This window comes from Hemitrygon akajei, chromosome 10, assembly GCF_048418815.1.
Source record: "Hemitrygon akajei chromosome 10, sHemAka1.3, whole genome shotgun sequence".
NCBI classification, from domain to species: domain Eukaryota; kingdom Metazoa; phylum Chordata; class Chondrichthyes; order Myliobatiformes; family Dasyatidae; genus Hemitrygon; species Hemitrygon akajei.
Window position 1 is genome coordinate 89,619,058 of NC_133133.1, and position 16,626 is coordinate 89,635,683.

General features: G+C 40.2%; 1 protein-coding gene across 1 annotated transcript in view; it reads right to left on the reverse strand.

The window, feature by feature from the left end:
* Positions 1-16,626, reverse strand: part of LOC140734527 (sodium- and chloride-dependent neutral and basic amino acid transporter B(0+)-like) — a 69,943-nt gene that overhangs the window by 4,708 nt on the left and 48,609 nt on the right. Inside the window, exons 10-13 of the mRNA XM_073058609.1 lie at positions 15,020-15,138; positions 13,904-14,003; positions 8,178-8,287; positions 7,912-8,082 (exon numbers count right to left, since the gene is read on the reverse strand). Coding sequence (XP_072914710.1) covers positions 7,912-8,082; positions 8,178-8,287; positions 13,904-14,003; positions 15,020-15,138 — 500 coding nt within the window. The remainder of the gene's footprint in view (positions 1-7,911; positions 8,083-8,177; positions 8,288-13,903; positions 14,004-15,019; positions 15,139-16,626) is intronic.

Sequence of the window (16,626 nt, forward strand, 5' to 3'; positions counted from 1 at the left end):
TAGAATTTTGTAAACCCCAATAAGATCTCCCCTCATTCTCATAACCCAGGTCCTCGTGTCCTGGCAACATCTGTGTAAAACTTCTCTGCACTCTTCCAAGCTTATTGATCTTTCCTGTAGGTAGGTGACCAAAACTGCACAAAATACTCTACACTTGGTCTCACCAACATTTTAAACAATTTCAGCTGCTGTACTCAGTACCCTGATTTATGAAGGCCAATGAGCCAAAAACTCTCTTTATGACCTTATCTAGCTGTGACATCACTTGCAAGGAATTATGGGTCTGTTTCCCAGGTTCCTTTGTTCAACTGCACACCTCACTGCCCTACCATTCTCGTTGTTTCCTCTGAATGCCTGCAAGACAATGTATCTCAAAGTAGTATATGGTAACATATATGTACTTTGATAAATTTACTTTGAACTTGAATGTCCCTTTTAGCCCTTCTGATTTCTCTTGAGTGTTATCCAACATTTCTTATACTTCTCAATCACCTCATTTGATCCTAACTCCCTATGCCTGATATGTAACTGTTTACTTTACCAAGGCCTCCATATCCCTCGATAACCAAGGTTCCCTAAACCTGTTAGACCTGTTTTTTTATTCTAACAGGAACGTACTTTCAATCCTGCAATTTTTGTGCACAAGTCTCTAGACTTTACAGAAAATGGTGCAAAAAAACTTTTTAAAAAAACATTCAGTGAGCAGCAGTTCAGTGTTCATTGTTAATGAGAGAGGTCAGAGGAGAATGGCCAGACCAGATCAAGCTGACAGGAAGGTGACAGTAACTTAAATATCCACTTGTTACTCCAGTGGTGTGCAGACAAGCCTCTTTGAATGCATAACATGTTGAATCTTGATGTGGATGGGCTACAGAAGCAGAAGACCACAATTGTATACTTAATCGGCTCTTTATTTGACACAGGAGTTTTTAGGTACAAGAGGCACCCAATAAGGTGATCACTTGGCTGTCTGGAGTGCCAAGTTTCAATAATTAGTGTCTGCTTTCTTGTAATGACAGGCAGTTGAAAAAAAAAGGAAGTGTAATAAACTTTAGTTCACCAGGCAGTGACCAGAATACCAAGCTATAACTTACAAGCAGACAAGTATTTAAATCTGTACAAAACAGAGTTCAGTCTGCATCACTATTGAGACTGAGCAGCTTTGCTTTAAATGTATATTTTATCTATACTTTTATATTACAGTTAAGATAATTTTGCTAATCATTGGACCATATTTTCTGCGATTTACTTTGTTTTTGTTCCAGTGATAACTTTATGAGATTGTATTATATCTGTTCTCAATTTTATCTCCCGTTTTGAGCTTTCTCAGAGATCGGGGGCACTTTTCCAAGCATCATATATATTGGCCTAATTCCCCAGTCATTAGTGATGTGACGCTGCTTGCCCTTGTCCTGAGTTGGATTTCACAACTCGTATTAACATTTGATTTAATATAACTGCTAATAACTTTGGAAGAAAAATGTGGCAGTGAACTTCCTCTGCAATACAAAGCAAAGAGTAGCAGAATGCAAAATTGTGCAGATAGATAGCGGAAGTAGTTGCTAGAATGCAGAAATAGGGATTTATAATAGAAAAGGGTTCATTTAAACGTATGACAACATGAGTTTGTATTGATAAATGATCTATACTAGGTGTATAGATTATATATAAATTCCTGCCACTGCCTGTAAGGAATTAGTACGTTCTCTCCATGTGAATGAAGGCACACACTCAGTGATTCAGGAACAGCTTCTTCCCCTCTGCCATCCGATTCCTAAGTGGACATTGAACTCTTGGACACTACTTCATTTTTTTTTGATATACTGTATTTCTGTTTTTGAACTTTTTAAAATCTATTCAATATACATAATTGAGTTACTTGTTATTAATATTATTTTTATTTTATTTATTATTTTTTCTCTGCTACATTATGTATTGCATTAAACTGCTGCTGTTAAGTTAACAAATTTCACGTCACACGCCGGTGACAATAAACCTGATTCTGATTCTGACCGTGTGGGTTTCCTCTGGGTGTTCGGATTTCCTCTCACAGTCCAAAGATGTACCAGTTGGTAGGTTAATTGGTCATTGTAAATCATCCTGTGACTGGGCTGGGATTAAATTGGGAGATTGCTGGGCAGCACGGCTCGAAGGGCTGGAGTGCCTACTTGTGCTGTATGTCAATGAATGTGAACAAGAGTTATACCAAGCTGGCTTTGGTTGATGTACTAAAGACCTGGATGTGCAATTTACTGCTGTAGCTATACAACAATAATTTGCAGATCCAGTTCTCTAGTGCAACAACTCTCATTTATATACGATCTGTACATCTCATTGAGCTCTAGGTTATGGGTGAAATTCATTCTGGGTAGTATTATATCACGCCAATAGTAGATTTGCCTATAGCTCTTTCTAGCGGCTGCCACATAATAGATTCTCCATTCATCTCAAAATATTTCAAATGTATTATACTCTGGGTAACCACTTCATTAGCTAATTAATGCAAATATCTAATCAGCCAATCATGTGGCAGCAACTCAATGCATAAAAGCATGCAGACATGGTCAAGAGATTCAGTTGTTGTTCAGACCAAACATCAGAATGGTGAAGAAATGTGATCTAAGTGACTTTGACTGTGTTGCCAGATGGGGTGGTTTGAGTATCTCAGAAACTGCTGATTTCCTGGGATTTTCAAGCACAACAGTCTCTAGAGTTTGAAGAGAATGGTGCAAAAACAAAAACTAAAAACATTTGGTGCGCGGCAGTTCCGTGGGTGAAAATGCTCTGTTAATGAGGGAGGTCAGAGGAGAATGGGCAGACTGATTCAAGCTGCCAGGAAGACATTACAACAGGCATCGCTAAACACACAACACGTTGAAGGTTGAAGAGGATGGACTACAGCCGTGGAAGACCACAAACATCCACTCATTGGCCACTTTACTAGGTACAGGAGGCTGAGCAGAGACCTGATAGAAATTTAGAAGATGATAAGGTTATGAGGGGCGTGGATGAAGTGGACAGAAATTACCTTTTTTTCCCAGGGTTGAAATGTGTAATACTAGAGGGTATGCATTTAAGGTCAGAGAGTGTAAGTTCAGGGGAAATATGAGGGGCAAATTTTTTACATGGAGAGTAGAGGGTGCTTGGAATGTACTGTCAGGGATGGAGGCAAATACAACAAAGATGTTTAAGGCACTCATAGATAGGCACACAAATATGTAGAGAATTAAGGGATATAGATTTTGTATGCAGAAAAGACCAGTTTAGTAGGCTTTTAATTCCAATTTTAATTAGTTTCCCACAGCATCACGGGCTGAAGGGCTTCCTCCTGTGGTGTAATGTTCTATGTTTTATGCTCTTTATTTATATTTGCATTTACACAGTTTGTTGTTCATTGATCCTATTTATGGTTTCTATTCCATAGATTTGCTGAGTATGCCTGCAGGAAAAAGAATCCCAGGGTTATATGGTGACATGTATGTACTCTGATAATAAAATTTACTTTAAGCTTTGTTTCTAACTCTACACCTGTAATCAGAAAATTGTTTCATGCCTTAATAATAGAAAAAACAATTAAATTTTTATCTTTCCTGTGGGGGAGAAAACTATTAGATGCAAAACTGGTGTCCCAATAAAGAGCTAATGATAGAGACATTTAGTAGAATCTGAGGGAAATTGCATTTTCAGTTTCATCCTTCAGAATCAGAATCATGCTTTCTTCTCGCTGCTGTCACCAAGAAGAAGGTGCAAGAGTCTCAGGACTCACACCACCAGCTTCTGGAGCAGCTAATATCCCTCAACCATCAGGCACTCGCCCATTCACTGGACTGTTCCCACAACCTGTGGTCTCACTTTCAAGGACTCTTCATTTCATATTTTCAGTATTTATTGCTAATTTATTTATTATTTTTATTTTCTTTTGCATCTGCACAGTTTATGGTCTTTTGCACACTGGTTGTCCACCCTTCTGGGTGCTGTCTTTCATTGATTTTATTATGGTTATTGGAGTTACGGAGTATGCCCACAAGAAAACGAATCTTTGGGTTGCAAATGGTGACGGATATGTACTTTGAAAATAAATTTACTTTGAACTTTGAATATCACTGGCATATGTTGTGAAATTTGTTGTTTTGAGGCAGCAGGATATTGCAATACATAGTAACAATTATAAAATTATATATTACTATATTAAGTATATATGACAATTATTAATAAATAAGTAGTGAAAAAAGTGAGCAAAAAAGGTCAAGTAGTGTTCATGGGTTCATTGTCCATTCATAAATCTGATGGTGGAGGGGAAGAAGCTGTTCCTGAAATTCTGAAGGTGTGTCTTCAGGCTCCTGTACCACCTCCTTGATGGTAGCAATGAGAAGAGGGCATGTCCTGGGTGATGAGGTACTTAATGATGGATGCCACCTTTTTGAGGCATCCCCTTTTGAAGGTGTCCTCCACGATGGGGAGGCTAGTGGTCTTGGTGGAGCTGACTGAGCTTTTAACTTTCTGCAGCTATTTACAATCCTGAGCAGTGGCCACTCCATACCATACAGTGATACAGCCAGCTAGTATTCTCTCCACTGTACATCTGAAGAAATTTGCAAGTCTTTGTTGACATATCAATTCTTCTCAAATTGCTAATGAAGTATAGCCGTTGACATCCCTTCTTTGTATTGCATCAATATTTTGAGCCCAGGATAGATCTTCACAGATGTTGGCACCAAGGAACTTGAAACTACTCACCCTTTCCACTGCTGATCCCTCGATCAGAACTGCTGTGTGTTTCCTAAACTTCTAAAGTCCACAATCAATCTTTTGGTCTTACTGATGTTGAGTGCAAAGTTGTTGTTCCAACACCACTCAACCAGTTGATCTATCTCACTCCTGTACACCTCTTCATCACCATCTGAAATTCTGTCAACAGCATCAGCAAATTTATAGATGGTGTTCGAGCTGTGCCTAGCCACAAAATTATGGGTGTAGAGAGAGTAGAGCAAAGGGCTAAGTACACTTCTTTACAGAGTGCTAGTTTTGATTGACAGTGAAAAGGAGATGTTATTTCCAATTCGCACTGACTGGTCTCCTGGTGAGGCAGTTGCAGAAGGAGGTATGGCCATGACTGACCCCTCAAAGCACTTCATTACTGTAGATGTGAATGCAACTGGGTGGTAGGCATTGAGGCAGCTTACCTTGCTCTTCTTCGGTATGATTGTCAGCATTTTGAAACTAGTGGGAATCTCTGACTGCAGCTGTGAAAGTCTGAAAATGTCCTTGAACGTTCCTGCCAGTTGGTTGGCACAGGTACGCCATCAGATGCCTTGTGAGTGTTCACCCGCTTGAAAAATGTTCTGAAATCGGCCTCTGAGATGAAGGTCACAGGTTTATCAGATACTCAGAGATTTACCCAGATGTAATTTTATTCTCCCTTTCAAAGCGTGCCTGAAAGGCATTGAGCTCATCTGTGAGTGAAGCATCACAGCCATTTATGACATTATGTTTCACTTTGTAGGAAGTTATGGTCTGCAAACCCTGCCAGAACTAATGGGTATCCGATTCTGACTCTAACCTCAATCAGAATTTTATTTTACTTTTAAAACAGCATTCTGTAGGTTGCACTTGGACTCCTCGCATAGTTCGATCGTTAGTCTTGAATGCCACAGATCTGGCCCTCAGCAGACTTTGAATATCCTGGTTCATCCATGGCTTTTGGTTTGGGCATGTCCGGTACATTCCCAAACGCACACACACATCCACATAGGTCTTGATAAGGGTGGTGACAACTGTGGCATATTCATTCAGAGTCAAAGGTTATTCCTGAATATTGTCCAGTCCACCAACTTAAAGCAGCCCAGTAAGTGCCTCTCCTTGGTTCTGACCACTGGTGCTGCAGTATTTAGTTTCTGCATATGGACTGAGTGTAGAGGTATTGCCAGGTGATAGGATGTTCCAAAGTGCGGGCGTGGGATGACATGGTGAGCATTCCTGATGGTGATGTAGGAGTGGTCAAGTGCATTGGCTGCGTTGTTTCCACAGGTGATACATTGGTGGTAGTTGTTCAGAGACTTCAAGCTGCCCTGGAATGATAGGAAGGCATCTGGATGCACAGTTTTGTGACTGCTGTTTATGCTGCTCAGCTCCTCCAGTGCCTGCCTGACATTAGCCTAAGGTGGAATGTACACCTTTAACAGGATTCTGGTGGAAATCATCCTGGGCAGAAAGTATGGACAACATTTGACCGCTCTATATCCAGGTCAGGTGAGCAGGCCTGAGACTGAATCACCACATCTGTGCACCATGATGAGTTAATCATAAAGCAAACTCCACCTCCTCTACCTTTAAAAGACTGAGCTGTGCTGTCTTCGTGGAGAATAGTGAAGCCATTAGGCCGCAATGTTGCATTCAAAGTGGTGGCAACAGCAATGAGCCACGTTCCCATGTCCAAAGTACACAGCAGTCCCTGACGTCCCTCTGATATTGCAATCTTGGCCTAAGGTCTTCAATTTTATTTTCCGGAGATTGTACATTTACCAGTGGGGATGTAAGACCTTGATGTTTTAATCATACCCGGAGACCGGCTCATCTTCCATGCTCCCTTTTTCTTAAAGGGAAACTGCACTCATGACTTGAGTCTGCAATCCAGGATCCGCCAATTTTGAGCATCGATAGACTTATAAAGTCTTAAAATGGTGTTGCTCACTGAAATATCCATGGCTGTGACTGTGGATTTCAAATTTCAGCTGTAGTAGTCCTAAATGGGAATATTTGATGATTCCCATCAGAGCTGTATGCAAACAGTCGCCAGTTATCGGTGACATCTTGTCCCTCAAGGGAGACATGAGAGGCTAGCTAGTTATAACAGCAATTGAATACTGTGTGGGATTTAATTTATAGCTTGTGTGTGCATTCTGTTTTGACAACTCAACTTAAAAACTCTGTTCCTTTTCTCTCAAGGAGCAAAGAGTAGGAAATCATAGGGAGGGAGTAAACCTAGGGACGGGGCTTTGGAGTGGCAAGAGAACCTTTCATGTATAATTTAACATGCAACTGCAGATGAAAGAGCCATATATTCTGTGCATATCTGCTGGATTTGAGGAGACAGAAATCAAATAGCAGTCTATTATCTAAACAGAGAAACTGCAAACAAATAGAGTTCTGTAAGATTCAGGTGGTCTTGTGCACCAATCTCAATAAGGTAGCAGGCAGGTGCAGCAAGAGGTTGAGAAGACAATGGCTTTTTGGCCTTTATTACAAGAGAGTTAGCATTTAGAGATATTTTTACAATCGTTCCCTGGATTACTGTGCACAATTCTGGTCAGATGATTTAAGGAAGAATATAGTAGCATTGGGCACAGACCAGTAGTTCAAAGAGATCACCCAGGCTAATTATTGGATGAGAGGGTTACACCATCATGAGTGGTAGCTAAAGAAGTTGAATTTATATTTTTGCTGTTCAGAAGAATGGGGGGTGATCTAATTGAAACAGGTAAGATTCCAAGGGGTAACTGAAATGGTGGGGATGTCCTGAATGAGGGAACATAGTTGCAATGTAAGGGGCGGTCACTTAAAACCGTAGTGTACAGGAACTTCTTACTGCAGAGGAAGCTGAATCAGGAATTGTCTACCAAGAGGATTATGTAGGATAGATCATTGGATGACTTTGAGGAGGAGGTGGTTAAATTTGAAAGATCAGGGAATGGAGAGGCAAGGGGAAATTGTTATGAAAGTGAAGCTGAGGTCTGGGGCAGATCAGTTATGATTATATGGAATGATGGCGCAGACTAAATGGGTCATGTGTTCTAGTTCTAAGGCAAAAAGTTACAGTGGAACAATAATAGACAAACATCTCAATTTACATTGTGTTCTGACATTTGCATCTCCATATGTGTAAATTTTAAAGAACATGAAGTATTTTCTTACCTGAAGTAAACTGGAGCCCTCAGTCTGGACAATTTTCACAACGGCTATAATGGGGATCCATATTATACAGAAAATAATCATACACCAGCCAAGTGCTGTTGCCCAGGAAGGATACTGAACATTTCCATATGTTGGTGGAACAAATGTCACGAAAGACCAAATTAAAATTGCCTGAATAAAATTACAAAACAAAGGAAGTTCAGAAATACAATCTGCCACTTGATTTTGAATAAGAGAAATTGCTACGAAATACAATATTTGCTTACTGCCAGCAGGCATGGGGAGATAAAAAACCAACAGAATCTCCACCACAGCCAGAATATCCAACTCTTTTCCCCAATCATCATCTCAATGTCCTTGATGAATCTGTTCACCCCTGTGAAGAATAAAAACAGGGAATTGCAATAAATTAGTTCATCATTTTACAAAGCAACTTCTCTGCTCTAGTTACTGTTCAACAGGCTAAATTAGAGAAGATTACTGAAGATTTCAGATGAGTAAATCCCATCCCATTGACCAGCTAATTACCAATATAATTGCAATGCTTTGCCATTTAATACATTTACAAGGAATACTGCCATAAGAAAGCAGCATCCATCATCAAAGACCCCACAATCCAGGCCATGCCCTCTTCTCACTGCTACCATCAGGCAGGAGGTACAGAAAACTTAGGTCCCACACCACCAGGTTCAGGAACAGTTATTACCCAACAGCCATTGGGCTCCTGAACTAGTATGGATAATGTCAATCACCACTACTCTGAAATGATTCAGTGACCTACAGACTCACTTTCAAGGACTCTTTTACAATTGATGTTCTCAATACTATATATTTTTATTTGCATATTGCTGTTTGTCAGTCGATGCCTGATTATCTACAGATTCTCGTGAATTAGCATAAGACCATAAGACATAGGTGCAGAATTAAGCCACCAGCTCCACCATCATGGCTGATTTATAATCCCTCTCTAGCCTTTTCTCCTGCCTTCTCCCAGTAACCTTTGAAACCCTGATTAATCAAGAACCTATTAACCCCCACCCTAAATATATCCAATGACTTGGCCTGCGCAGCTATCTATGGCAATGAATTCCATAAATTCACCACACTCTGGTGACAGAAAGTTTTCCTCATCGAAATGGGTGTCCCTCAATTCTGAGTCTGTGCCCGCTGGTCCTAGAGCTCCCTCCACACCCCCATGATAGGAAACATCCTCTCCACATCCACACTACCTAGGCCTTTCAATATTCAATAGGTTTCAATGAGATCCCCCCTCATTCTTTTAAACTCCAATGAGTACAAGCCTAATGACATCAAAAGCTCCTTATACGTTAACCCTTTCATTCATGGGACATTCTCATGAACCTCCTCTGGAACCTCTCCAATGCCAGCACATTTTTTTTTTGGATAAGGGGCACAAGACTGCTCACAATACTCCAAATGCAGTCTGACCAATCTCTTATATCGTCTCAGCATTACATCCTTGCTTTGGTATTCTAGTCCTCTTGAAATTGTGCTAACATTGTATTTGCCTTCCTTACCACCTACTCAGCCTGCTAGTTAACCTTCAGGGAATCCTGCATGATGGCTTCCTAATCCCTTTGCATCTCTGATCTTTGAATTCTCTTTCCATTTAGGAAATAGTCTCCAAACTTTATTCATTCTACCGAAGTGCATGATCATGCACTTACCAACACTATATTCCATCTACCACCTTTTTGCCCATTCCCCCAATCTGTCTTGGTCTTTCTGCTTCCTCCACACTGTCTGCCCCTCCAACTATCTTCATCTCATTCGCAAACTTGGCCACAAGTCATCAATTCCTTTGACGAAATCATGGAAAGAAGCAGTCCCACTGTAGCACCACAGTAGTTACCAGCACACAACCAGAAAAGGCCCCCCTTATTCTCATTATTTGCCTCCTGCCAGTCAGCTAACCTTCTAACCATGCCAGTACCTTTCCTGTCATATCATGGGCTCTTGTGTTGTTAAGCAGCCTCATGCCTGGCAACTTGTCAAATGCCTTGTGAAAATCCAAGCAAACAATATCCACTGACTCTCCTTTGTCTATCCTGTCTGTTACGTCCTTCAAAATTCTAAGAGATCTGTCAGGCAAGATTTCCCCTTCAGAAAACTGTGCATATTTTATCATATGCCCCTAAGTACTCTGAAACTTCACCCTCAATAATAGACTCTGACATCTTCGCAAGCACTGAAATCAGGCTAACTGATGTACAATTTCTTTTCTTCTGCCTCCCTCCCTTCTTAAAGAGTGGAATGACAATTGCAACTTTCCAGTCCTCTGGAATCATGCCAGAATCTAGTGATTCTTGAAAGATCATTACCAATACCTCCACAATCTCATCAGCTATGTTTTTCAGAACCTTGCGATGTTGTGAATTTGGTCCAGGTGACATGTCTACCTTCAGATTTTTCACCTTCTTCTTAATAATAACAACGATACTCACTTCTGCTCCCTGACACTCTTGCCTTACTTCCATAGTGAAGACTGATGAAAAATACTCATTTAGTTCATTCACCATTTCTTTGTTCTTTGTTACTACCTCTCCAGCGCCATGTTCCAGCATCCGACATCCACTCTCGTCTCTCTTTTACTGTTCATGTATTTGAAAAAAACTTTTTGCCTCCTCTTTTATATTATTAGCTCGCTTACCTTCATATTTCATCTTCTCTCCTTATGGCTTTTTAGTTTCCTTTTGTTGGTTTTTTAAAAAGTTTCCCAATACTCTATCTTCCACTAAGTTTTGCTATATTATATATCCTCTCTAATCTTTATGCCATCTTTGACTTCCATTGTCATACATGATTGCCTCATCCTCCCTTTAGAACACTTGTTCATCTTTGGAATGTATCTTTCCTACACCTTCCAAATTTCCCTCAGAGACATCAACCATTGCTGTCCTGCTGTCATCCTTCCTAGTGTCCTCTTCCAATCAACATTTGCCAGTTCCTCTCTTATGCCTCTGTAATTTCTTTTGCTCCACTGAAACTGCGCTACATCTGATTTATCTTCTCCTTCTCAAGCTGCAAGATGAATTCTATCATATTATGAGCACTGCCTCCTAAGGGTTCCTTTAGTGCAAATTCTCTAATCAAATTTGGATCATTACATAGCCCCTAATCCAGGATTGCCATTCCCCTGGTTGGCTAAACCTCAAGTTGCTCTAAAAAGCCATCTCATCAGCATTCTACAAATACCCCCTCTTGTCATCAACCCGATTTTCCCAATCTACGTGCATATTGAAATTCCCTATGATTGTCGCAACATTACCCCTTTTACATGCCTTTTCTATCTCCATTTGTAATTTGTAGCTGGCTACTGTTGAGACCTGTATATAACTCCAGTCAGGGTCTTTTTATCTCTGCAGTTTTTTAATTCTACCCACAAGGATTCTACATCTTCTGATCGTATGTCAACTCTTCCCAAGAATTTGATCTAATTTTTTACCAATAGAGCCACTCCACCCCTCTGCCTACCTGTCACACTTTAACTCATCCCATTGACTTCAATTTTTCCCTATCATCTTCCTGTCCTTCCTCGTAGTGTCACGACTCACTGTGTCTAGTTGTATACCAACTGGCCCATCCTCAGTCCTATCACTCTGGTTCCCAGCCCCCTGCCAAATTAGTTTAAAAGGACAGATTACACCTGAACCCAAGGGGGACGAATATCCTTGTGAACTGCTCCTCAACTGCTCCAGCAGTTCACAAGGATACTGGTCCCCCTTGGGTTCAGGTGTAATCTGTCCTTTTTAAGTCACACCTTTCCCAGAAGAGATCCCAATGATCCAGAAATCTGAAATCCTGCCTCCTGCACCAATTCTTCAGCCACAAATTCATCTGCCAAATAATCCTATTCTTATCCTCACTGGCACTTGGCACGGACAGCAATCCAGCGACTACTACCCCGGAGATCTTGCTTTTCAACTTTCTGCCTAACTCCCTATATTCTCTCTTTAGGACCTCCTGCCTGTTCCTACCTACGGTTTGTCGTTGGTACCAATATGTTCCACGCCTTCTGGCTGTTCACCTTGCCTCTATAGAACCTGATCTAAGATACCCTGATGGTGGCTCCTGTTTAATAATACAATTCTATTGTATTTCTTTTTTTGTTCTGTAAATGCCTGCAAAACAGTGAATCTCAAGGCAGTATATGGTAATATAATCCTATTTTGATAATAAATATACTTTGAAATTCTTGAGGTTTGGAGATCATCCCAGGGAAGGCTTAATTTCAGATTTGAAAGTTGAAGAAAAGCAGGACATATTGGCAATGCTCAGAAGTTTGGGCAGTATTTATGGATGGTTAACAGAATTGTTGATTCTCTTCTATTCTCCACAAATGTTGTCTGATGTGCTGAAATCCTTTGTTTTTCTGCAGCACTTTGCTTTTCCATTGAAACATTGGATCTGCTCTTAGAGGGACAGAAGGATGTGTGTCTTAACAGCAGATAAATTCCACTAACATCTTGAAAATAAATGAAACACCTGCTATTCTCTTTTGTATGTGTCTAGAGAGACAAACTGACAGCTGACTGTGCCAGAAGGAAATAGTTGTTGAACAAAGTGAACTGATGGAGGGCCAAGCAGCAACTGTGGAGGGAGAAGGATGGTGGATATTTTGGGTTGACATGCAGCATCAGGTCTGAGACTGTAGAGCGATGATAGCCAGTACAGAGATGGAGGAAGATGTAGGAAAAGAGAGAGGAGAGATACTCAGTTAGCCAGAAGGTCAAGGTGGCTGTTTCAGGCAGGGGGCTGGTGCTGGGCAAAACAGATGCTTTAGTCCATGCTTCATCCCGCTGGTGGGGAGGAGTGCACCAAATGCAATGGACAAGGCTGGAAGAGCCCTGAACTGAAGGGTCATTCAGGTGGCTGTTATGGTCACATGGGGAAGTGCCAGCAGATAGGGAGGGGTTGATGGGGAGGGATATACATGCCAGATAATCATAGGTTGAGTAGTCCCTGCAGAAATCAGAATGGGCAGGGGGTGCGGGGGGCGCGGAGAAAAGATATGTCTTGTGATGGGATCCTGTTGCAGCTAGAGGAAATTGTACATAACAGTATGCTAATCGAGAGGTGAATATTATAGGGCATAGGTCTAAAGTGAGAAGGGAAATATTTAAAGGGGATTTGAGGGCTGTTGTTCACTCAGATAGTGGTGGGTATATGAAGTGAGCTGCCAGAGGAGGTAGTAAAGGCAGGTACAATAAAAGCATTTTAAAAAAAAATTGGACGGGTTCTTAGATGGGAAAGGTTTGCAGGGATTTTGGTCAAATGGGATTAACTTCGATAAGGATCTTGATAAGGCATGTATGAATTGGGCCAAAGAATATAACTATGTATCTATGAAAGGAGAGAACCAAGGAAGCCGTACTTCTGTTCTATCTGGGGGAACAGGGATAGAGCGAAATGCAAAAAGGGCTCCATTACCTATGGTAGAGGGAGAGCCATGTTTCCTGCAAAAGGAGGACACTTTAGAAGTCTTGGAACAGAAAGCCTCTTCTTGAGAACTGATGCAGCAGAGACAAAGAAACTGAAAGGAGATGTAGTCGATGTATAATTAAGAGTCAGAGGATTTATGGTAGATATGGATGGATGATTTGTCTCCTGAGCTGGAAACAGAGAGATCCACAAAAGGGGGAGAAGGGTCAGAAATGGTCCAAGTGAATCTGTGGACAAGCTGAAGGGAAGCGGCACTCATCATGTCTCCAAATGGTATTAGAATGTTTGTGAAAACTTTCCCTCCAATGTCTTGTTAAAACATGGCTTATAGTAACACTTGAAAGCTATATCTCAGTCGTGAATGGAAGATATTCTCCCACATTGGCCTTCATTCAAGATGAAGGACTGTTTAAATGGCATCATCATTACCATTTTTCTTAATTCTTCTGAGGAGGCAAAGATTGACACAAATGGCTTTGAAAATTTAGCAATATAATTTTGTTTCTGCTTTTTTCCTTATTCTACTTACCATAGATCCAGTTTACACCAACAAGTTCCACCACAGCTGCTACAAGAATTCCCCATCCACCACAGAAATGATCCAGGAGATTGATCCAATAAATCCCAGCCTGAACAGAAATTAAGTATTAAAACAAACTCCTAGGATGAGAAAACTACTATGCACTAATAATTAAAATAAGAAGTCAATATTTAATTAAATAATTGAAATTGCTGATCAATATGTTTCTCAGCTAGAAAACAGCAAGTACACTATTTATACTTTGTCATAACCACCACTAGCACCATATCTGCTTCCAATTTTAAGGCCAATTTTTAAAAATCATTTCTCTCATAATATATTAAGATTAAACCATGTGATCTGTCATATCCCCAACCACGCGTAATGATTTTCTCTGCAAAATATAATATTTAATCGGTGCTGCAGTGGTGCTCAATTTTTTGTTGATGTTTGAAATCACAGAATTCTGTTAAGAATGTTTCTGATTCAGGATCATCAATGATCCTCCTTAAACAACAGAAAGTATTTAAAATGATTGTCCTGTTTAAAATGTAAACAGTGTACTGTTTATTCACTTTGATAACCTAGATGTTTTATCTGTTTAAATTTAGTCAGCATCTCTCCAGAAAAATAGGGGATCCTTTTTAAATGTCTAATTTTGCGAAACCTCTGTCTTGATGGGTGTATAACCGGCACCAGATGTGGCAAAATTTGTACTCTAGGTAACTGGTTAAATTGTAATATTTATTTCATTGCTGCATTTCAATTTATCTAGAATCCCTTGTTTATTTCGATCTGCTTCTCAGATATTTGACCGGGCATTTCATGGCCTGAGTCTTGCTGGCACATCAGTGTCTGGTCCTCATCAAGCAATGTAATTCCTCTACAATAGCTCTTTCTATCTACTTTCTGGCACCTGCCCCCTCGCTCTGTAATGGATCTGGTCTAAACTTCAGATGTGAATAACTTCTTTTGGGTGCTCTGCATCGTAGAAAAGGAAGTATTGTGATAGTTCATTAATATTAATCGATGCATCTAAACTTTGTCATGGTGGACAAATAACTGAAATGATCATTGGCATGCGAACAATAATTTCTATGACAGTAATTTGAGAAGGGGACCTACCTGTGTAACACATAAGAGACCAAGGAAAAAGAACATCAAACAAAGGCCTATTGTCATTACAAGACGTTTTGATTGTAGATGCTTGGGGAACTTGTCTATCATGGTTGTCATAATAGTTTCTAGAGGAAGAAAATGTTCAGAGTCTAGTAATTATTAAATAATTTTCATGGCCACAGTGAAATCAATATTGACAATTAACTAAAGCCATACAATTCAGTGTAAATTCTGTTATTAAGTTTTTAGTCTGCCTGTGAGCCATTAGAGAGACAAATTCAAGCCTTTTAAACATTTACCTATGGAATGTCACCTTTGAAGTGGTGATAAAGGAAGACCATTGGTGCTGTAAGTAGTCCCAGTGTTATAGCTCCTCTCATTACTGCTGTCTGTCAAGCTTAGATGTTTTTTTTGTTTTGTGCAGTCTTCCCTTAGGTAGTCCAGTTTCTTCCCATATGCCGAAGACCCGCTTGTTGGGTTAATTGGATTCAATAAATTTTCCTCAGTGTAGTTGGGTGGTAGGAGAATCAGGGATGTATAATTAATAGGCATCTGTGACAGACTAGTTTGCAGGGAAATAAGTGGGATAATGGGTTTGATGTGATTATTTTTAGACTTAAAAACTTGAATGGTCTCTTTTCATGGCATAAGGAACAAAATGTTCTGTAGAATGGAACATTATAGTACAGACAGACACTTCAGTCCAACATGCTGTTCAAACCTTTAAACCTACTCTAACCAATCTAACCCTTTCCATTTTGCCATCATCCATGTGCCTAGCAGAGATTTTTAAAAGCCACCAATGTATCTGCTTCTATCTACCACGATCCCTGGAGGGCGTTCCACACACCCATTACTCTCTGTGTAAAGAGATTAGAGTCCCATTTTCCAGGTAGAAACAAAAATACAAGTTTATGGTGACATTCTGCAAATCAATAAACTTGTACCCCTATATAATTTCAAATTCTGTTTCTACTTTTTATACCTTTAGAAAGTACAGCAACCTTTTCAGAATCAAGACCATACAGTAACAGAATTTGGCAATTTCAGCCAATCTAATCTGCTCTACCATTTGATCATGGCTGATCCATTTCCCTCTTAGCCCCATTCCCCTGTCTTCTCCCTGTAACCTTTCATGCCCTGAATAATCAAGAACCATTCAACTGACACCTTAAATACACCCAATGACTTGGCCTCCACAGCCATCTGTGGCAATGAATTCCACAGATTCACCCTTCTCTGGCTAAAACAATTCCTTTATTCCCTGCTCTAAGTGGACGTCCCTCTAATCTGAGGTTGTGTTCTTGGGTCCTAGACTCTAAACACTAGACACTAAAGGAACCATCCTTTCCACATCCACTCTCCCTAAGCCTTTCTATATTTGATAGGTTCAATGAGCTACCCCTCATACTTCTAAATTTCAGCGAGTATACAGACACAGAGCCATCCTACTCTCCTTTCATTCCTGGAATCATTTTCATGAAACTCCTTTGAATCCTCTTTAATGTCAGCACATCCTTTCTTAGTTAAGGAGCCCACAATACTCAACATACCCCAAATGAGGCCTCATCAGTGCTTTATAAAGCCTCAATATTATATTCTTGCATTTATGT